General features: G+C 34.9%; 3 protein-coding genes across 9 annotated transcripts in view; 2 read left to right on the top strand and 1 right to left on the bottom strand.

Moving 5' to 3' along the window:
- The window catches only part of LOC138314770 (bifunctional 3'-5' exonuclease/ATP-dependent helicase WRN-like), a 33,464-nt gene extending 23,422 nt beyond the window's left edge, over positions 1-10,042 (top strand). For all 6 annotated transcript variants that reach the window (XM_069255289.1, XM_069255288.1, XM_069255290.1 and 3 more), the window contains exons 20-30: positions 277-400; positions 984-1,090; positions 2,120-2,151; positions 2,471-2,663; positions 3,223-3,379; positions 4,063-4,175; positions 4,615-4,768; positions 5,085-5,168; positions 5,812-5,971; positions 6,253-6,467; positions 9,539-10,042. In XM_069255289.1, the coding sequence (XP_069111390.1) occupies positions 277-400; positions 984-1,090; positions 2,120-2,151; positions 2,471-2,663; positions 3,223-3,379; positions 4,063-4,175; positions 4,615-4,768; positions 5,085-5,168; positions 5,812-5,971; positions 6,253-6,467; positions 9,539-9,676 (1,477 nt within the window). In that variant the 3' untranslated portion in view covers positions 9,677-10,042. The remainder of the gene's footprint in view (positions 1-276; positions 401-983; positions 1,091-2,119; positions 2,152-2,470; positions 2,664-3,222; positions 3,380-4,062; positions 4,176-4,614; positions 4,769-5,084; positions 5,169-5,811; positions 5,972-6,252; positions 6,468-9,538) is intronic.
- LOC138314774 (cobalamin trafficking protein CblD-like) overlaps positions 1,342-22,091 on the top strand; it is a 92,495-nt gene continuing 71,745 nt past the window's right edge. The window contains exon 1 of the mRNA XM_069255297.1: positions 1,342-1,364. The gene's annotated coding sequence lies outside the window, so the exon portion shown is untranslated. The remainder of the gene's footprint in view (positions 1,365-22,091) is intronic.
- Positions 10,572-20,297, bottom strand: LOC138314772 (E3 ubiquitin-protein ligase TRIM45-like). 2 transcript variants are annotated; one of them, XM_069255295.1, is made up of 7 exons: positions 20,182-20,256; positions 18,908-18,952; positions 16,246-16,434; positions 14,925-16,029; positions 13,857-14,024; positions 13,539-13,577; positions 10,572-13,205 (listed from the first exon to the last, which is right to left on the bottom strand). In XM_069255295.1, the coding sequence occupies exons 1-7, from the start codon at positions 20,203-20,205 to the stop codon at positions 12,592-12,594; spliced, it is 2,184 nt and encodes a 727-aa protein (XP_069111396.1). In that variant the 5' UTR covers positions 20,206-20,256; the 3' UTR covers positions 10,572-12,591. The 2 variants fall into 2 exon arrangements, with proteins under 2 accessions (XP_069111396.1, XP_069111397.1); XM_069255296.1 differs by lacking the exon at positions 18,908-18,952 and having other exon boundaries at positions 20,182-20,297.

Raw genomic sequence — 22,091 nt, 5'->3', positions numbered from 1 at the left:
TTGATGTTTTAAGACTCTGTTTTAATTTTAGGATAGAGTTGAGCCGAAACTCTGTTTTAATTTTAGGATAGAGTTGAGCCGAAACTCTGTTTTAATTTTAGGATAGAGTTGAGCCGAAACTCTGTTTTAATTTTAGGATAGAGTTGAGCCGAAACTCTGTTTTAATTTTAGGATAGAGTTGAGCCGAAACTCTGTTTTAATTTTAGGATAGAGTTGAGCCGAAACTCTGTTTTAATTTTAGGATAGAGTTGAGCCGAAACTCAGAGTTATTTTTAGGATAGAGTTGAGCCGAAAACAGAGTTATTATGACTCTAAGAACTGGACGATGGCCGACAGCCTGGTATCTGATGATGAACGGGAGTATGGAAAGGAAGCTAGAGATCTTCTATCAGCTATTGATGTAAGCATACTCAGACTGTATACTCTAAATTCATATTTAATGATAGATATATAATGCTAGATATTCATTTGAAATATTAAGTATTGATATAAAACCATGCCTTCCAAATCATAAACCCATTCTCTTTAAAGTGTGTTGTAACTCAAGAACAAATTATTTTGATTGTTTGTTTTAGATTGTTGTATAAATAACTTATATTTAATGCTTTGATTTGTTCGGTTTAGTGTCCTTTTAACAACCAATGTCATTTAAGGATGTGCCAGGTTTAGAAGGTGCAGGAGAGCCAGAGGACAAAGAAAAACCTCTCAACTTACAGTCAGTACCTGGCAACTGCCCTTCATGGGTTTCAAACTTACAACCCTGAAGTAAAATTTGTAGAGATCTTTTTTAAAACCACTCTGCCTTCACAGTCTAAATAAATAATGCTGGTGAATGCTGATGTTAGAGGTAACACACAAATGTCAAAGGTCGCATGTGCACTTGGGTTCAAAGGTCACATTTGATGGCAATGGTCGCACTTGATGTTTGAGGTCACATCTATGATCAAACTTAATCTAAACTTGATTCTGTTTATTAATTTCAGGACCTCGGCAACAGATTTGGACTGGGGATGCCTGTCAAGTTTGTAACAGGATCGGCTGATCAGAAAGTCCAGAGGTTTTCAAAGTATAAAGGGTTTGGATGTGGAAAGTAAGTAAAGATAATTTAGTGTTATTCTGGTAGGGTCTAGGAAAGATTTTATGGATTTAGATGGGAAAATAATTTTGTTTCACAGCTTTAGAACGATTTTGATATACCTTGTATATGTATATTTTTTAGTTATTTAACTTCAGTTGAAGTAATAGGGCATGCTATGAGTAGTTTTTGATGCAGTGAAACAGCATTCTTGGGTATGCTCAGCGAGCCTGTGTACATCAAAACAATGAAACCACTCCGCGATGAAAATTAAAAGTTGTTTTGTTCATTTCACGTCATACTTGATGGTATGAAAAATAAAACCCTAATATTCAAAAACGCAGACATTGAATTTGTACACACATTTACACAATGGATGGAGTGTTTTAAGTGTTCAGTTGGGACTCTATGATATTGGTATTACTCTGAGATAGTAGTCTCCCGAAAATCACGAACAACGCCTTCTTCGCTGTCTTCCTCCGCGGCAGACTTTCGGTGGATTTTGGATTGTGTATGTTTATTTAAATTTTATGTAATTCATGTTACTGATCGATTATTGTAATCAAATGTTGGAAGGTTACTACAAAAGCAAGTTCTTGTAATACTTATAAAGTTTTTTGTGTTGGTTGGATTGACGAACTATATCCGTTGGTATTATGATTATTGCGCAGTAAAAGTTAATGGTTTTGAGTATGTGTTTCCTCTCTTGATCTGTCACTGGGAGTTGTGTCTTTTGTTTATCGACAACTGCGTTATATTGAAAGGGGAAAGGTACAAAATTTATCAACATAAACTTACAAAATATAATGATAATATAATTCTATATATGTAAGAGCATTTTAAAGTGACAAATAAACTTATATTGCCGTGTAATGTACGGTAGCCTTATGAAGACTTGCTAAAGTCCGATGTTAGTGTTCTTATGAATTCAAAAGAAATTTGAGTGTTATAAGTAACCAAATATTGTACCTTTTACTTGGCAAAAGTATATTGCCATGTTTTATTATGAGTCAAAAGTGGGCAAAAATTCACCTTCACTTTCAGATACAGAAAGGTGAAATGGTGGACTGCATTTGGTGAGTAAAATCCATAAGAAAAAAAAAAAAAAAAAAAAAAAAATATATATAAATTATATACCCTCAAAAGCCAGGTTCTCGATTTAGTTCAAATTGCTAAATTTTTTCGATTGGGAAAATAACTTGCTCTACAGTACTACAAGACAATGTGCCTCTCTATTCAATTATTGCATAAACATGAAAATGATAATTTTGTAGCATTCCTTTCCAACTAGATTAATTTCTTGATAAAAGAGGGATGGCTTTAAAATTACATGTTATACTAGTACTGTGTATAAATAATTTATTACTCACTAGGTGAATGTGTTTAACTACTTAGGAAAGGCTCTGCTGCTGGAAGGATATCTGTCGGAGAGGTCAATAGAATTTGGATTTGGGACGACCATGGAGCTGTCGCAGAAAGGACGAAACTGGCTGTCAAAGAATCGGAACGCTAAAGACATTTCACTCAAGATGTCGCCTAGTGCTGACATGCTTACTGAGGAGAAACCCGCTATCAGCATTTCTATGAAGTGAGTTGGAAATGTTTTTAATATTTCTTTAGAAAGAGAACAAACTTTAATATTAGCCTGACCAGTCTTTAAAGGTCTTACAAACCAACTTTTTTTCACATGCGATTCACTTAAGCGAATATTGCGATCAGAGTAATTTGGCAAAAATTTGCCTCCATGATTTAATATCTATACCATATTGAAAGGAACTTCCATTCACTTTTTTAATCTGCAAATGTTTATCTTTGTGAATATGTTTTGAAATGGAAATTGTAAAATATAGCAGTCACGAAAGAAAGTTAGTTTAATTACAGTAGTCATGACCATGAGTATTTAATATGATAAGATGAAAGTTTAATTTCAGTTTAAGGTTATGTTTTAAGTTCTACAAATACAAGACCAATTTAGTTGCCAATTTTATAGAAAACTTACTCAACAGTGAACACCATTAGCATTTATCCATTCATTTGCCACTATAATTCCTGTGTACATGTACTATTGGTATTATTCATTATAAATTGATGAAATGTGAATTGTGTTTGTGTTATTCATTTGATAATTTTTCTGTTTTTCTCATCAGACCATCAATCCCCATGGCAACAACCTCGACAAGTTCAACAAAGAGTTCAAAGGTCAATCTGTCTGAATTCCAACATACGCCTAAAATATCACCACGACCGCCTCCAGTGGTGGATGAAGAAACTCTCAAACGACAGCAGAAGATGGCCGCCTTACAGGTTAATACTTCATCTTCTTATGTTAAACATCAATATGGATGATTATGTTGTATGTTTGTGGATTGGCAAGGGTGTGCTTAGGTTGTACAAGATGTTAAATTATGTACAGTGAATGTGTAGGTTATAGATTTTGTAAGGTCTTTTAGTTAAAAGATTAAGTATTCTCACTTTAAGGGCATTCACCGACTACAATAATCAACTGAACAAACATCCAATGATTGAGAAAGGGATGCAAAATGAGACCAAATTTAGACTAATATTTCACAATGAAATTCATATTTTCATAAAGAAATAAATTTTCAGTCTGCTTTTGATACATACCATTTAGCCAGTTAATTTCGTAGACCAAAATTTTCGCAATTTGATCTAAAAACGGAAAAATCATATGTTTGCTATTTTAAATTTTCGCAGTGTTTTCTGAAGGGTAGATATCATTCAACCATTTTTCGATTTGTTGCGGATATAGGGAATTTTGTAGTTAAGGTGAGTTTAGTCCAGGCCTCAAGTAGGGATACTAATATGAAATATAGCCGATTGTTTATGTTACTTATTTCTCTTAGAGCTCAAAGAATTTTGTTATATTTATTCATTCAAGTATTAAATACTTAATTCACATAATGTTTGATTGTACATTCGACAGCAGGGGCATTGAATATCTTTTTTTTTTTTTTATTGTGTGACAGAATGAACTTTACAAGGAGCTGGTAAAGAAGAGAAATGAGATGGCAGGAGAGACTGGCTATGCTCCTTATTCTATCGCTAGCAACAAGGTGCTATTGGATATGGCCAATATCAGGTCAGTTGGAAATTCCTGAAGGTCATTTAGAGGTTAGATGATATCTAACTTAGAAGTCAGTTGGGTTTTCCCCAAAGATCACATGAAGTCCATTTAGAATTTCCCAAAGGGTTATAGAAGTCAGAAGGTATTTTGAGAAGTTTCAGAATCTCTCAAGGAAAGTATTTGTGACATTTCATACCATTAAGAGTAGAATTGGAATTCTCCTTTGTATCAAAAGTAGTTTTAATAAAATGTTAAGTATTCTAGAGATTTAAGCAATTGTGGCACTATGAAATGAATTTTCTAATATTAAGACTTTTATTGACATGATATCATCGATTCAAGTTTGTTTCAATGAAATGCACTTTATATATGTATAAATAATTTTGTCATCTGCATATACCCTTAGAAAAGTTATGATTTATACATATATAAATTTAAGAATATTGTATTTCAGGCCGAGTACCAAGGATACCATGTCTAAGTTAGAGGACTTTCCCCAGGCCAAAATTCAGAAATTTGGTGACATGTTCATCGTTATCATCACTTCATTCTGCAGCAAGCATTCTGAATGTAAAATGGATAATTTCCCTGAGATCAATATCAAAAAGGTTTGTTATGAATGAGTTTGAGTAATTGACTGATAGATTAATACAATCTAGCTGAACATTTCAGATGCTGGTTTTCCCCTAAAACTATAGAGCAATGCTTATGCTTTGTTAGATTTATTTAAGTACAAAAATGAAGTCAGTAAACCCACTTCATTTTCAATAGTAAATAAATGTAAAGTATGAAAATATATATTAAGGCAAATGTTATTATAAACAAACTGGCAATGATGCAGTTTATATGAATTTTGAAAATTTTTATTCGCTACCCTAAACAGTTTCATAAAAAAGCTGAACTTGACCTATAACTTTATATAAGGATAGCCAGAGTCTTGACCTGTTTAAACTGACGGAGACTCAGCGGACGTCGTATGTGATGTATAGTCAGGATAAACTTGAGGTGGTAAGTAATCAATTGTTATCATACATAGCAAGTTAATCTAGTCGGAGGCTTTGTCACCGGTCTTTAAAAATTGCTTAAAATACGAATATCGATTTTTACCAGAAATTATGATACAGACTTTAGGTATTGTTATAGGAACTTTATTTTGTAACCTAGAAAGTTTGGTACAGACTTGAATTGGTATCTCAGAGTTAATGGTAGACAATCGTTTGTATTACAGAAGTTATGATACAAATTATATTTGGTATCCCAGAATTAATGACTATAACCGGAATTGGAGAATATATGATACAGAATATAACTGGTATCTGAGAATTTATGATACAGAATATAACTGGTATCCCAGAATTTATGATACACACATTAACTTTTATCCCAGATTTTATAATACAGAATATAACTGGTATCCCAGAATTTATGATACAGACTATAACTGGTATTCCAGAATTTATGATACAGACTATAACTGGTGTCCTAGAATACCAGAATTTATGATTAAAAGGGGATGAATTCTGACTTCAGTAGTATCAAACATGCGAAAAAATAGCAATTAAGTCTGATTTCATGTGAAATATTCTCATTGATGTTTGTAATTTGAAGGAAGAAATATCTTCTGATTGTTATGTTTTGTGTCGATTTTTAGGAAGAAGTTGCTTCAAGGCGAGGATTTAAGACGAACACTATCATCTCTCATCTCTGTGAAGCAGTAAAAATAGGACTTGTCGTCAACATACAGAAACTGGGAGTCAGCCCTCGTATAGAGCAGCTGATTACCAATGTTATAAGGGGACCGCTTAACTCAGGTACAAAGCTACGTAACATATATATCTATTGATATACAGCTTTATCAGGTAAAGTATTTAGCTTCATTAGGGACATTTAATGGCCATAAGGAAAAGGGAGGGTATTAATATCATGTCTGCCTATCCCTCACCATTATGTTTTAGGGTTTGTCTTAACTCCTAGAGAACTACATAACAGATCACTGAGAGTCTACTGATGATTTCTTGACGCTCACCGTCACATATTGATTAGTTGATTAAGTGAAGATACTTATCAAACATTTGTAACTTTCATTTTTCAGAGTTTAGTCATTTGACAAAGATCAAAGATCTCTTACCAGATTATATAGAATATAACCACATAAAGTTAGTTATTGCATCGTTGCTTTGGAAACATGGACAGCAGGAGCTGCCATCTGGTGAGCTGGTAATTCTAGGTGGCGCTGACAGTCCCTCTACATCTGTACAGACAGCAGCCTCAATGACAGTCGGTGATATGGAGGATTCAGACACACAGGTATAGAAAACAGCCTTTCTCTATCAGGGCCAAGTTTCAGGAATATTTCTAAACTTAATTCTTTAATTCAAAATTCTTTCTTTACTTTAAATTCTCCACAGGAAAGCATTGCAGAAGTTAAGGAAAGTGCCATAACTAATGTTGGGAATCGGTTTTTTGATCGATCATCAGTTTTGTGTAACCAATCGATGATCGATTAAAATCGATTATATCTTTTTGGTGTATAAACAAGTCTTATCGTAAAACAAATCTCCTAAAGGCTCACGTGTTGCCATGTTCTCAGATCGCTTTTGTATTAACAAATAAAATCATCCTCCTCTGAACGTTTACATTACAATGTAGTGCATATGCGCTCTTTAATTCGTTTAGACTCTTGGTATTTGAAATTATATGAGCGACAACACACACAAGCGACTGATTGTGACAAGTTTTCTATGACATTTCTTACGTGTTTTACTGATCAGCAATTAATCAATTTCGTTTATCATGATGTCGGACATTTTTGACGAAACTTGATTACAGATTTCTTACTCGATTAATTGGTCAAACACTCCAAACCAAAGATACTTGATGATCTCGATTAATCGGAACACCACTAGCCTAAACTTAAGAGTTTTACTTCAGTAATGCTTTCTTTGGAGAATTTTAAGGAATTCCTTAAATGTTTGTGAACCTGAGACCTTGAGGGTTTGATATAGAATTCTCATGTTGATCTCCATTTTAAAAGGAACACTTTTTAGCTCACCTGGCCCGAAGGGCCGGTGAGCTTATGTCATGGCGCGGCGTCAGTCGTCCGTCGTCCGTCCGTCCGTCGTCCGTCCGTCCGTCCGTCCGTCTGTCCGTCAACATTTCCTTTAAATCGCTACTAGTCAAAGAGTTCTACATGGATTGTAACCAAATTTGGCCACAAACATCCTTGGGGGAAGGGGAACAGAACTTGTATAAATTTTGGCTTTGACACCCCGGGGGCAGGAGGGGCGGGGCCCAATAGGGGAAATAAAGGTAAATCCTTTAAATTGCTACTTGTCATAGAGTTCTGAATGGAATGTAACAAAATTTGGCCACAAACATCCTTGGGGGAAGGGGAACAGAACTTGTATAAATTTTGGCTCTGACCCCCCGGGGGTAGGAGGGGCGGGGCTTAATAGGGGAAATAGAGGTAAATCCTTTAAATCGCTACTAGTCATAGAGTTCTACATGGATTGTAACTAAATTTGGCCACAAACATCCTTGGGGGAAGGGGAACAGAACTTGTATAAATTTTGGCTCTGACCCCCCGGGGGCAGGAGGGGCGGGACCCAATAGGGGAAATAGAGGTAAATCATTTAAATCGCTACTTGTCATAGAGTTCTACATGGATTGTAACCAAATTTGGCCACAAACATCCTTGGGGGAAGGGAAACAGAACTTGTATAAATTTTGGCCTCTGACCCCCCGGGGGCAGGAGGGGCGGGGCCCAATAGGGGAAATAGAGGTAAATCCTTTAAATCGCTACTTGTCATAGAGTTCTACATGGATTGTAACTAAATTTTGCCACAAACATCCTTGGGGGAAGGGGAACAGAACTTGTATAAATTTTGGCTCTGACACCCCGGGGGCAGGAGGGGCGGGGCCCAATAGGGGAAATAGAGGTAAATCCTTTAAATCGCTACTAGTCATAGAGTTCTACATGGATGGTAACTAAATTTTGCCACAAACATCCTTGGGGGAAGGGGAACAGAACTTGTATAAATTTTGGCTCTGGCTCCCCGGGGGCTGGAGGGGTGGGACCCAATAGGGGTACAGAACTTGTATAAATTTTGGCTCTGGCTCCCCGGGGGCTGGAGGGGTGGGACCCAATAGGGGAAATAGAGGTAAATCCTTTAATTCGCTACTAGTCATAGAGTTCTGCATGGAATGTATCCAAATTTGGCCACAAATATCCTTGGGAGAATAAGAACTGAGTTTGTATAAATTTTGGCTCTGGTCCCCGGGGCAGGAGGGGCGGGGCCCAATAGGGGAATTATAGGTAAATTCTATAAATTGCTACTTAATTGTCCTAGAGTTTTGTATGGATTTGTAACTAAATTTGGCCACAAACATCCTTGGGGGTAGGAGAACAGAACTTGTATAAATTTTGGCTCTGACCCTCAGGGGGCAGGAGGGGCGGGGCCCAATAGGGGAAATAGAGGTAAATTCTATCAATCGCTACTTGTCCTAGAGTTCTGCATGGATTGTAACCAAATTTGGCCACAAACATCCTTGGGGGAAGAGGAACAGAACTTGTATAAATTTACGCTCTGATCCCCTGGGGGTAGGAGAGGTGGGGCCCAATAGGGGAAATAGAGGTAAATCCTTTAAATCGCTACTTCTCATAGAGTTCTGCATGGATTGTAACCAAATTTGGCCAGAAACATTCTTTGTGGAAGGGGAACAGAACTTGTATTAATTTTGGCTCTGACCCCCAGGGGGCAGGAGGGGTGGGGCCCAATAGGGGATTTAGAGGTTAATATTAAAATTCCTTCAGAAAAGAAACAATGAACCTGTATTCAGAAAATTATTTGGCATTACAAACCAGGTGAGCGATACAGGCCCTCTGGGCCTCTTGTATGTGCATAACAAGTACAATGTCAACAACATCATCAGTTTTACACTAGAGATATGAAACCATGTGCTTTAGGGATGGACAGAGATACCACATTGAGAGTGGGATATCTGTCAGCCCTTAGGATAGAGTTGAAGACATGTCACATCCTTGTGATGGACAGACCTATACAACAATGTGACAGTCTGATGACTATTTGTGACTGGTTGTTAATGAGACTTATTATCACGTGCTACCCAATAACTAGACTAGCATCTCCAATGGTGATGGAACATAACTCTTCGTAATCTTACTGCTAAAATGACGTTACCACAGGATATTATCTTTTAACAAAATTCCATCACCAATAGAAACAATAGTTATCAGGTATCATGTGGTATATGAATTAGTCCCATTTATGTTATGAGTTAGACATAAAATTTTCTATATAACATATAGCAAATATTAGTATGGAAAATAACACAGGTGATTTATCCATTCTATCCAGGTTGTGAACTTTGAAAACGACTCCCAGAATTCAATGGAGGAAGAAGCATCTACCACAGGAAAACGAAAGCTGCCTTCGTGGATGTCGTCAAGTAAGCCCATGAGTAAAAAGATGAAATCAAACCGGCTCTTCCGTTGATATGTGCAGGACGATTCTTATGTGAAAACCACTATGTGTTCTATTTCATTTACATACAGCATTACATGATGAGGAAAATGAGCCATTGTTATGTGTGTAGTGTTGATCGTGTGGAAGTGTATTCTGAGCATTTAGAGTGGTAATGGGACATTGATACAGGTGTATAAATGCACATTTTTGTAAGGGAGAATTGAATGATGATGAACTTAAATAGATCTAGAGAAGTTTCAGGGTATGATTCTTAGTAATTTATTTGAGCTGTAGGCCAGTGGAACCAACAGATTTTCTAATTTGTTTGTTAATTTCGTCAAGTGTACCAAGTACCATGAGAATCTCGAAATAATTTCAGAAATTCTTTATGCTGGATGGATCAAAATCAGAAATTCTTTATGCTGGAATCAAAATCAAAAATGAGCTTACAATTCAGATGACATTATTTTGGTCATCTTTAAAAACTTTTAGAAAAACTTAACAGATATTTTGGTTTGTTTTTGAAATGGTTAGCATGTTGTTACAGAGTAATTGCTATGGTTTTTTTTATAAGTATCTGTTGTATAAGTATTCATCTCAACCATCATACATGCTTAGTCACTTTGTAAGTGATATGCACTGGGTACAGTATGTGTAAGATTGATTATAACAGATTTACATGTTCTGAGGAAAATTGTTTGAGAAATTTTATACATGATTATAACTCAAGTGCTTTATTTTGTTTTGCTTGATGGGGAGTCAATCATGAAATGAATAAAAATTCAAAATATTTGAACTTAGATTTTTTGTTAATTTAGTTATAAATATATAATTTTACTTTGTATGCGTCCATGTGCATATTTATATGTAAGAAAACTTCAATAAAATAGACTGTTTGAAAGATTAAAAGACAAAAAGAAGCCGATTATCTTCTTGTTTATATTCTTATTTTATTACAATCAAAGCGATAAAGCTAAACCGAATACAGTAATCACAACATTGAATACAAAGAGTAGAGTCCAGCAATCTTTCAAAGTACAATTTGAAAATTACAATATGTTTTGCTCCTTTTTTATATTCTTTTTAATTTTTTTTTTTTATTCAAACCCCAAACCAATCAATACTTTAGTACATTATTATGTTATTACTCGGTTATAGAAATCATACATTACAAGTTTTGTAAACAAATCAATGTACAAACAAAATGTCAGGAATTTGATATCTCCAACAGCCAGAAGTCCCTGTTGTTAATTGGTAGTTATACTGGACGTGAAGCAATGACTTTAGAACATATAATTTAAGTACCAGGTATTAAGTGCATGTACAATATGTTAGGTTTTCACGACAATAATACACTAAAATACTCCAAGGGACTTACACTATTCCATAGTAAATGTAAAAGTTTTGGACAGCATTAGCGTTATAACCATGTCAATTAGCAAATGCCTATTGTGTATTGTGACAGAACAGGGAAGAAAATTGTACATTGTCTGTCTTTATCAACCTCTGACTGGACCGATCATCGACCTGTCCTTTTGCTACATAGAGTTACCTGCCCTTGTTTATAATTATTTGTTTTCACAAGGTTTTTTTGAGTAAATCTTATTGGTCAACAACAGACTAATGGTGTCTCTCCCACAAATAAATAACAAAATCATAAATAGACCTGCTTGTAATAGTAAATAACCCTGTTAAGAGAGAAAATATCATGTTGATATATCGAGTCAGGTTTAACGGTCATGTACAAATGACATATAACAAGAACTATAAAACATCTCTATCATGTATGATTTATTATTATTATTATTACATTTACTTCTGATTACTTTTAGTGATACCAAGCGATGCTCATGATGTTTTTAAATACTTTTGTATATATCATCTTTATACATGATTGTTACTATACAAATACCAGAGCTTGATTTAAACTGATTGCCTCTAGTTTCAAATACATACAATGATGGGTCTGGTGATTGAAAGGAGAAAAATTAATAATTAAATTTCCAATCTCTTTTGAAATATAGCATGTTTACTGATACAATACCAAGAGAATAGAATGCCGTAAAATTTTGTAGATAATGAGAACACCATTTCACACAGTACTTTAATAATTACCATCAGCAGACATGTTCCTGGGGAGTATATCGGAAGATGAAGATTGGTCCCATGGATATTTGTTCAGACTTAACTTAAGTACAATATCGAGAGGACTTAAGTACAATATCGAGAGGAAAATGTCAATAGCTTTTGCAGATATTGGATTCCTTTAGCTGACTTACAGGAAAAGTTTTGTCACTTTGTTCTCAATGCCCTCAGTGCTGGTAATAGACACAACACAATTTTAGATATTAATGAATGTCTATCTGAATACCAGGTACACACAAATGTTGAAAACAGTCAACATATTTGATATTACTTATATACTATATACTATGTTCTTGATGAACTGCAGTTGATACACTTATGTAATACTACAGTATTCTACTTACATTCTGACAACAGTTTATCACAGACTCCATTAAATTCGCCACTTTTTTTACTCTGATCCTATACCTGTGGTGTAATCAGCTTGTTATGGAATGTCCATGGTGACATTAAAATCATGATCAAAAAGATTGTAAAATGAAACCGTTTTAGACAGAAAAAAGTGAACTTATCTAGTTTCGAAAGAAATAGTTATGGATAATTTCTGTAGTAAAGATTAAATTATGTACATAGTAAATGATTTCTAACTTGACTTGCCATTTTAATCTTAATCACATCATCTTTTTCTCACCTGCTTCATTCCACACTTCACTATGGTCTTTTACATTATCTCTAAAATAATATAATATAATGGTTATTCTTGTAGTACATGATATCTATATTGTGATTAAAGTACATTATGATCTTTTTGATAACCTCCACTGTGTGTCTATCAACATGTAAAGTTCCAATTCAACATCCTATTCCTGGTTGATGGCAGCGCCGGTACGTAGGTTCATCGTAACCTCCACTTGGAAAGGATTATACCCGGCCACGACAGGATAGAGTGGTTCAGAACCATCTACAGCGTCGATGACACAGATCTGCTCACCTTTAGTGCTGTCAAAGATCTTCCATTCCTGTTTGTCGGTGTCCACCATAAATCCAAAGTTACGGGTCATCGTGGCTCCCGCTTCATTCTTTGACAGACTGTCGTGGAAGATACACTGACTGCCGTGAGCAATGTGAAGGCAGATTTTGTCACAGTCGTTATGGTGAGCACCAATTAACGACCAGGCAAAATTCTGACCTTCAACATGGTGCCGATTATCAACAACCCCACCACGGGCCAAGCCAATCTCGAACACGAGATTGCATTTCTCAAGAGGGCGGCGGATTTTGTATCGGACATTGAGCTCATAGTAATGGCTTCCTGGAGCTTGTATCGGTACGGTACTGATGGCTCCCTTGTATTTCTGTAGTGCATTAGGACCAGAATGTTCAGTGGGCGACGCGGCATTCAGGAATGTCTTCCCATCAGGAGAGACTGTAACATCTTTATGGGCACGGGCACGATCGAAGGAGAACTCCGGTCCTTTTTAAGGAAAGTATATTATTAAAAAAATTTGTACTAAGAAAATATCATTTTTAAGCCTTTCTAATTCTTAGATTTTGTTTTGTCTTGAAAATTTGAGTATAGGAATAATGACAATATATTTGCAATTTTGTATACAGTGTAATTGCAGTTTCCATATGCTAAGGTCAGTCTTTAATAAGATGAGTGCTATCATTCATTAAAGAGCCTTAATAAATTAGCCTTAACTTTTCCCTTCACTTTCATCATTGGTCTTACCAATACAAGATATCCCTGTATATATTTACTGATGTCCCTATATATTTTTTAAAATTCAATTTTTCTAAAACTTACGTTTCGCTTTCTGCAGGATAGCTATTGGAACGTTGGAAACTGAAAAGACAAATTCATTCTACTGTTCATCTAAAAATATTTCAAATTTTATTGATTTTTCAAATAAATAAACCGTATCACAAAAAGATGAAAATTGATATTCTATTATTCTTATATATAAAAAAGAAAGGATTCTTTATACCAATGATTAATTATTACCATGATTGAAATTGGACAGAAAAAAAAGAGTCTTGAGAATAGTCTGTTTACTCCTTGCAATTGATTTTACAGATAATGAAAGTTTGATGAAACAAATAAAATAGTGATTAATTTCCATACCACTAACGTCGGTGTTGGCGATGACTTGGAACGAGTATGTTCCGATTGGACGATCAGCAACCCGAATCTCCAGCACATGACTTCCAGATTCAAATGGGATGTAACTGACACGGAATTTCTCATCAGTTCCCAACATACGATCATCTACTCTCGCCATATTTTCAACTCCTACAGACAAACAATGGAGGTCATATATTCTGTAACGTCCTCAAAATGTAAGTTTAGCATCCACAAACCTGGCTTGTTTTAAATTTATGGCATATTTTGCTTCGTGGTTTTGTAACAGAATTAGCCTTATTGAATTGTTCCTTTAAGAGCTTGGTGTTGAATGCTTTTTTTCAGACATTTGTAAGGTCATGTTAATTTAGCTTTTTTAGTTCGCCTATTCGAAGAATAGGGGGAGCTAATGTTGTCACCCCGGCGTCGGCGTCAGCGTTGGCGTCCCATTTCACGTTAAAGTTTTTGAGCAAGTTTCTATTTCGTCAATTGTTTAAGCTTAAGTCATCATAAATGTTTATGATTTTATTTTCCTAATGTGTATGGATGCTGAACGTGATAATACAACCAATTTGGGGCCCTTTAGGGGGTTTTTGAGTCTGTTAATTTGTCATATTTCCATGTTAAAGTTTTTGAGCAAGTTTCTTTTTTGTCAATTGTTTAAGCATAAGTCATCATAAATGTTTATGATTTTAATTTCCTAATGTGTATGGATGCTGAACGTGATAATACAACCAATTTGGGGTCCTTTAGGTTTTTTTTGAGTCTGTTAATTTGTCATATTTCCATGTTTAAATAGTAAATACTTGAACATCAACTTCTTCTGAATAGGCGAGCTTTGCTGTTCTCCAACAGCTCTTGTTTAATTTTAAATATAGGACAATTTTCTCTACTGTCAATTGGATTATGTTCAAAGTAGGAGCAGATAAATTAAAGATATGAAAAGACAGTTATTAAAAAAATTAAATAAAAAAAGAATTGCAATTTCAAACGCTATGTTACTAAGTAAGAACATTTCTTAACTTCCAATATCATATGTATCTCTGTTTTAGTACACTGTGTACTACCAACCTTTCGGCCCCTTCACACGGGCTGAGATCACTCCAATTCTGTCATCCGACTTTTCTCCTTTGTAGGTTGCTGTGAAGACAAAGAAGGTAGCAACCTCATTCTCAATAGCATCTCCTTCCAGCTCTATCCTTGTACGTGGGGGGTAAATGGAAGAAGCCCACACTGATGCCATGGAAAGGCTATCCTTTTGTATCTCAGCATGTAGACCCTTGTGGGAAAATCCTAGAGCGGCCGTTTCATGTGGCATCTCGTCAAAGGCTTGCTGGTTGAGTGATCTCATGCGTTTGATGATTGTCTTCTCTATCTGGAGAAGGGCTGAAGAGTTGGTGTACGCCAGAGCCTGATCAGAGAAGTAGATAGCTTCCTCAATCTGTGTCCTATGAGCTGTAAGTGTACTCATCTGGTTGTCCAATATCTGTGTCTTTCGTTCGACATGGCCTACAACTTTGCTCTTCAGTTCTTCTCGACGTTTTTCCAAAATCTTGATGTATCCATCGAACGCTGCGTCAATCTGCATTTCTACGTCGCGACCTTTCTCTCCCACTGCTGTTGTCTCCAGGTCTACGGCTTTGATGATGTTGGTGACTCTATCCTCAGTCTTCTTCAAGTTGTCCATTTCTTTGCTGATGTCAGCCTTTTTCTTGGTGCTGATTTCATCTGTGTTACTTATTTTGTGGCCATTTGATTCTTTGTGGTCACACAAGACACAAACGTAGCAGACAGGCTTCTGGCACTCCGTTTTCGAGCAGTAGAGGTTAAGTTTCTCATGGTGCTGAGGACATCTCTGTGGGTGGCTAAAAGCCCCTAAAGTCTTTTCCTTCTTCAGGTCTTCCATGGTGATAAGCTCATGACTCTTGGTAATATTTGTTCGCTTGTGGGCATCCTTGCACTTGCTACATAAGAACTCTCCACACTCTTGGCACCTGTGAGTGGCTGGGTTTTCCTCCCCACATGCCTGGCAAGTCACCTCAGATGTCCCTTTCTGGACGCGGACAAAATCCATCAAGTCTTCCCTGGTGTCATCACGGATGAAATCCTTCAAGTCAGTCGAGTTTGCCTTGTGCTCCACTTTGCATTTAGGGCAAGCAACTTTCTTGTTCTGAACCTATATGAATAATTTTTAAAATATTTACTCAAAATTTTATAGCCTTTGTATGCATACTAGTATTAAATGTATCACATAATAAACTCGGCTTTTGATCCAATTACTATTCATTTACACTAATGCATCTATAAAATGGATCTCCCCAGATGATTTCCCCTAGCTACTGTGTATAGACGGGTAATTATTAATCGTTCTAACACCCCATTTTATTTTTACCTTATCCTTCAGACACATGTAACACAAAGTATGTAGACATGGCAGCAGCCTTGGGTGTTTTTCGTCAGAGTCGTAGCTCATCTGACAGTTGTTACAGTTCAGGAACTTGTCTTGAAGTTGTTCAACTCCCATTGTCATTGATGATAGAGATGCCATGGTGATGTTGAAACTTGCATTCGGTATAGTACCCTGTTTTATCATGGAAACAAAAGTAAAAACCAGGTAAACTATCAACTAAATACTTCATTTTCCCGATCAATGCAGACATGTAACTGAAAGTACAGATGTAAGGTTCAGGAAATTTACTTCTAAATTTTTCAGTTCAAAAACTTCTGCATATTTACAGCATTACCAGTCACCCATGTAGTCAGCCTACATTGGGTAGCAATCTGATAAATAGAGCGTAGTGCACACTCTGGTTACCGAGGGTAAAGTTTTAGGAACTAATGTCCTAAATAGCAGCCAATGGATTGTTATAAAAGTAACCAAAAAATAGCGGGAAAATGTTATATATTCATTGTCTAAAGTTACGAAGAACTTATATGGGAACTGCTGAATTACTGGTGTCCAGACACAAATACGCAGGTTCTGCATGTAGAAATATAATTACATTGTATATGGACATCGTACGATTACATTGTATATGAGACATCGTACTATTACATTGTATATGAGACATCGTACTATTACATTGTATATGAGACATCGTACTATTACATTGTATATGAGACACCGTACTAATACATTGTATATGAGACACCGTACTATTACATTGTATATGGACATCATTTTGATTCACAGTTAACTTTCTATTTGAATTCATCCACTGGAAATTTACATATTGAGAAATGAAATGCACTTTCACTTTGAACTGTCTTGTGGAAAAACATGAAATACTTTCTCTTTTAATTTGGCAGTCCTACTTTCTGTTTTAATTAGGGACTTAGAGAAGATGTAAGATGTAATATTTATACAAACCAGGAAGTTTAAAGTAATATATTTATGTATTGATAAATGATGTAACTGAAATCATACTACACTAGGACCATGCTTGAAATACTTCCAATAGCAATATACCAGCATCGAATGAAAGCTAGAAATAGCCACAGTGCACAAGAACATTGATTTATGTTGAATGTAAAATGAAAGTACATGTGAATTGAATTATTGTAAAATTGGAAGTAAAATGAAAGTTATACAGTACATTTTATGGTAAACAGAAAGTACAATATTTTGAACAATGATGGAGGTAAATTGAAAGTACAATGCATTCTTATTGCTATATTTATTATATATTAAGGAAAAATAAAAGAAAGAATTTATTTATAATACATTGTGTATGATGAAATTGTAAAATGAAAGTACAATAGAAGTATAAATATAGTGAAAATACACATAATATGAAAAGTACAATGAAATATACTTGCATAATCATGAGGTAAGGTAAAAACAAAAGGTTAATAAATTAAATGAAAATACAGCAGAAACACATATAATACACAAAAGTATTTGTATACTAGTAGATTCAATTATAAGTACACACTAATTCATTAGCTAGAACATACTGCAAACGAAAAAAAGTAAATCTACTTGGTGTATAATAAAGGGGAAAGAAGTATACTAGAAATTAAAGTTAAATATGTGAAGGGAATTAAAAATTGGGAGTTAGTCTATTAGTTGTTTTGACTTGTTTTTCTATTCCTTTGGTAAAAAATCAAAATGTAAATTAGCATTCCTGGTTATATTTTAGATTTCATATAAGAATAAATAGAACAAAATCTTTTGATATAGTCGACCATTTGTCGGGGGTGAAATTACTTTCTGTTTTAATTTTGACGATCTGGAAAAATAAAACTTACTTTCAGTTTCATAATTTGGGACATAATGCAACACGTATACAATAATGCCAAAATGAAAGTACCCTAAACTGCGTTCGTTATCAGCTGTACAGTACTTGTGTATTGTGTTGTAATATACACCATCATTATCTTATGTCTATTATTTAATCTATTATTGTTATAATATTCGATTTCAAATTTTACGATTGCTTTGAGTTACCCCCCTTGTTACTTTCGTTTTCCCACTGCCCAACACTAACATATGTATGTAAGGTAAAAGTGTGTGTGTGCATATATATATGTCCCTTTTATCATCTAGATTGGTGATAAAGCAGTGAGCAATCTAATTTCATAATTTGGAACATGACCTGAGCTGGTATTAAGTTGTTGATAAATCGTCGAGATAAACAAGATTGTTTTGTTTTGCCCCAGATTGTCAGAGGGTAAATGAATTGACAGATTTCCCATAAATCTCACAGAAAATTATCGCCTGTACGTATTTTTAGTAAATTATTACTATCGGACCATGTCAAACCTTTTTTTTTTTTTTTTTTTTTGCCGAATATCTCGAGTTTATTTCGCCGAGTTTTTGTAATGATTATTCCGACTTGATGAAGATCATCTAATCAATTCCAATAAGGCAATTAAGATCCCACGAAATATATTTTCTCGCCGGTTTGATCACTTCTAGAGCTCTAACTGATATGTCATATATGGAGGCCAGTCTGTCTACCTGTCAAATTATTGTTTAAATGATTACATATATCTGAAAAACTAAAACCTAATTAGTTGGCCATTCCCACAGACATGCAGTATTTACTTACAACAAGCATCGCCATGTTGCCGTCTTTTAAGTCGCCTTGATCGGCCTGAAAAATATAGGTGTGCTCCTGTCTAAAACTAAAACAAATATGGCACCCGAGCCAGGTGAAGGATACAAAACGAAAGTAGACGTCACAGCGAGTAATCGGGAATCCCTTTGTGTTGTCATAGTACGTCATACTCAAATATGATCACGTGCATCTAGATTAAGTGTATTCTTAATATAGATATTCTATAAATATACACACCCCAATCGCATGAAATTTCCAAGTATTATTATACTTATACCAAGGATTTATATAAGTGAGATATACGTCCTTGCTTATACTCTATGAGTATAATCCAGTCCATTGACCAGTGCGACGGGTGATTTTAAACTAGAAAAAATATCCTTCGTGTCGATCAAAATTCTACCTACAAACAATGATATTTCAGAGATGAAAAGGTATCTTGACACAGACTTATCTGAAAACAACAAGTACAAAACTGGTGACAGGAGACTGAACTTCATAGCTCCACTTTTTTAATACACTTTACAATGTAAGACTTCATGACAAAAATATCAGCAAAAGGATGCACACATTAAGATACGTCATGTAGTGCGCTATTCCACACCGACCCTCGAGTCGGGCAAGTCTGTGTAAAGTATTTCAATTACAAGTAAAATACAGTAGTATACAATAAAAGTAAACGAATATTAAGTCAGAACGCAGCTAGTAAAAGATGAAATGAAAATCGATGTTTTATTTTAGGTAGCAATGTCCAGGCGGACTATGATGGTTATAAGAGAACTTGTTTACTTAGTAACTGCGGCATTGCTTTCCCTTACAATAGATATGCAATATATAGTGAAAGTAGTTAGAATGTCCCATGCCAAATTCAGTTCTGGTAAAGTTGCATGTATGCATTATAAGAAAAAATAGCAAAATGTTTTTTAAACAAATGAATAAGAGGGTTTCTCTGATATTTAAAAACGCCAAAAACTTATCCGTAACTTACTTCAGCGGCATTGACTCTTCATGGAAATCTTAACCCGAAAGGCATCGAGTTTTGCAATGCACATATTTCTAGTTTAACATAACTCTGTGACTACACAACGAATGATTTTTTTCCGGGATACCCAGTCGGTAGCAAAAAAAGTCACTTGATAAAAAAACGCTCGTCAAAATAATAATGATCAGACAGTGTAGTTACTTACAAAACTTTAAACTGATTTGGGGAAATTATACAATTATACGCCTATATAGATATCATTTTACTGTCATATCATACATACCTCCGCTAGAGTCCAGTCTTCCATTGGGCGTCTAAAACGAAAGTAATCAAAACGAAAGTAGGATTATCCACATCGATATCTATTGTGAATTTCCTAGTTTTTATATATCATTTTAATATCAAGTTTGTTTCGTTTTATTCGCTTGATATAACGATGAACCTCATCTTTTCACCCCGCTAATCGTCGTTACAACTCAATAAAAGGCGCCAAAACGGAACGCGAAATACTGGACTCAAATATAGCAGTTCGATACTGATTCAAGTTGTTGTTGGTTTTCAAATATTTTCAAGATACAAGTCCATTAACACCGGTGAAGATGCTACACCGCTGACGAATGGTATTTTTCTTTGCCAAAAACATGAGTAGTCGAATAAGTTTAGTTTAAATAGGATTGGGCACAAGTTTTTCCAACTTATATTAAGCCCTTTCCATACAATATTAGGTAACACATACAAAAATAATGCAAGATGACATTAACAATAAAATTGTATTTTTTGTGAAAGTGTGGATAAGGGAAAGGTAAAGATAGGATGTAAGAAGGTGCAGGTATATGAAAAGAATGTGACAGGGGCCTTCATTTATATTATCATAAATTATAGTTAAGACATTTTCACTTAAAAAGAAGCATTGTTTAAGACTGCGAGAATGATCTTTCTCGACCCAGATGGCACAAGTACACAATCCACTACGCACAACTTTCGGCTTATCAATGTTCATCATATCTCCTTCCATGGTTTTCCTTCACTTTGTTCATTCCTTTCCTTCTGATATTAGTAGTTGTCTTCATTTGCAATAGTAACTTACTCTACATCATTCCATTACCGTAATTTAATTTTTTGAGCTTCCTTTTTCAAGATAAAGGTAATTAATTGCTCCCGGAAAAAATCCATGGCATAAGCAATCACAAGAAGCTAAACAAACTATCACATGATTAATCATAGTAACCTATCCGATACAATAAAATGTAAGTTTCTTAAAAAGAATAGTAACGTAAGATTTAAATCGAGGTTAGGCCTACAACAAATGTATGTTATCCTGCTTAGTCTTATGTTAACGGTAAAGATTCATTTCGCTGTTTTGCACGATAGTCACCTAACGAAAGTAAATGAATTATTTCAATAATAATCAAAATTCATAAAAATATACAGACTTGCTGCTCGCTTGCAGTACCAACATATTTCCCGATTTCATTCGCTGTTATGGATATTTAATTCCGATTTTACAATATTCTTAATTAATCAAGTCAAAACAACTATAATGTTCAAATTTTAATCTGCGTCCATTAATTATTTTAGCTAACTGCACAGGGGTCTGAAGTTACAGTTTATGTGGACCAACCAGAGTGTCCATAGACTAAGTCAATAGAGGTATTAAATACTGCTGTGTATATACATTGTAGGGAGGCAAGTATTTGTATATCACTAGACTTTCTTTTTGTTATACGTTGAATTTTATTCATAATGTGATTAAATGAATATTGATCCAGTTTTATAAAAATATGGGGGTTTTTTTCAGGAAAAGTATACAAGTCGTCTGATCACGGATGTATAACCAGAGATTTAATTTATATTAAAAATCTCTGGTATAACTTGGCCGTGTTACAAACCTGAGCGGACCTCTCCCAAAGGATATTCTCTAGTTTATTGTACTGTAGCAGGATTGAGTTGGTTATCGCACAGGGCTATGTATAGTCTCTATATGAAAAAAAACAACCAGAAATACATATAAATCTTTATATGTATTTCTGGCTATTTTTTCATTTAGAGACTATACATGTCCCTGTGTTATTGTTTATACGAAACTGTTACAGTACTTTAATCATTTCATTTGACAAACGAGAGGACAATAATCAAAATTTGACAAGGATAAACAAATAGATACAACTGTAAATCTAGTATCGATAGTGTCAC

Source organism: Argopecten irradians, chromosome 2 (genome assembly GCF_041381155.1).
Source record: "Argopecten irradians isolate NY chromosome 2, Ai_NY, whole genome shotgun sequence".
Taxonomy (NCBI): Eukaryota; Metazoa; Mollusca; class Bivalvia; order Pectinida; family Pectinidae; genus Argopecten; species Argopecten irradians.
Note: the sequence above shows the minus strand (reverse complement) of the source record. Positions and strands in the feature narration are given on the sequence as shown.

Coding starts and splice junctions, on each gene's coding strand:
- LOC138314772 (XM_069255295.1), bottom strand. CDS start 20,205: ATGGAAGACTGGACTCTAGCGGAG. Junction 16,435..18,907: donor GCAACATGGCGATGCTTGTT/GTAAGTAAATAC, acceptor ATGATAAAACAG/GGTACTATACCGAATGCAAG. Junction 13,206..13,538: donor TATCCTGCAGAAAGCGAAAC/GTAAGTTTTAGA, acceptor TTCCTTAAAAAG/GACCGGAGTTCTCCTTCGAT.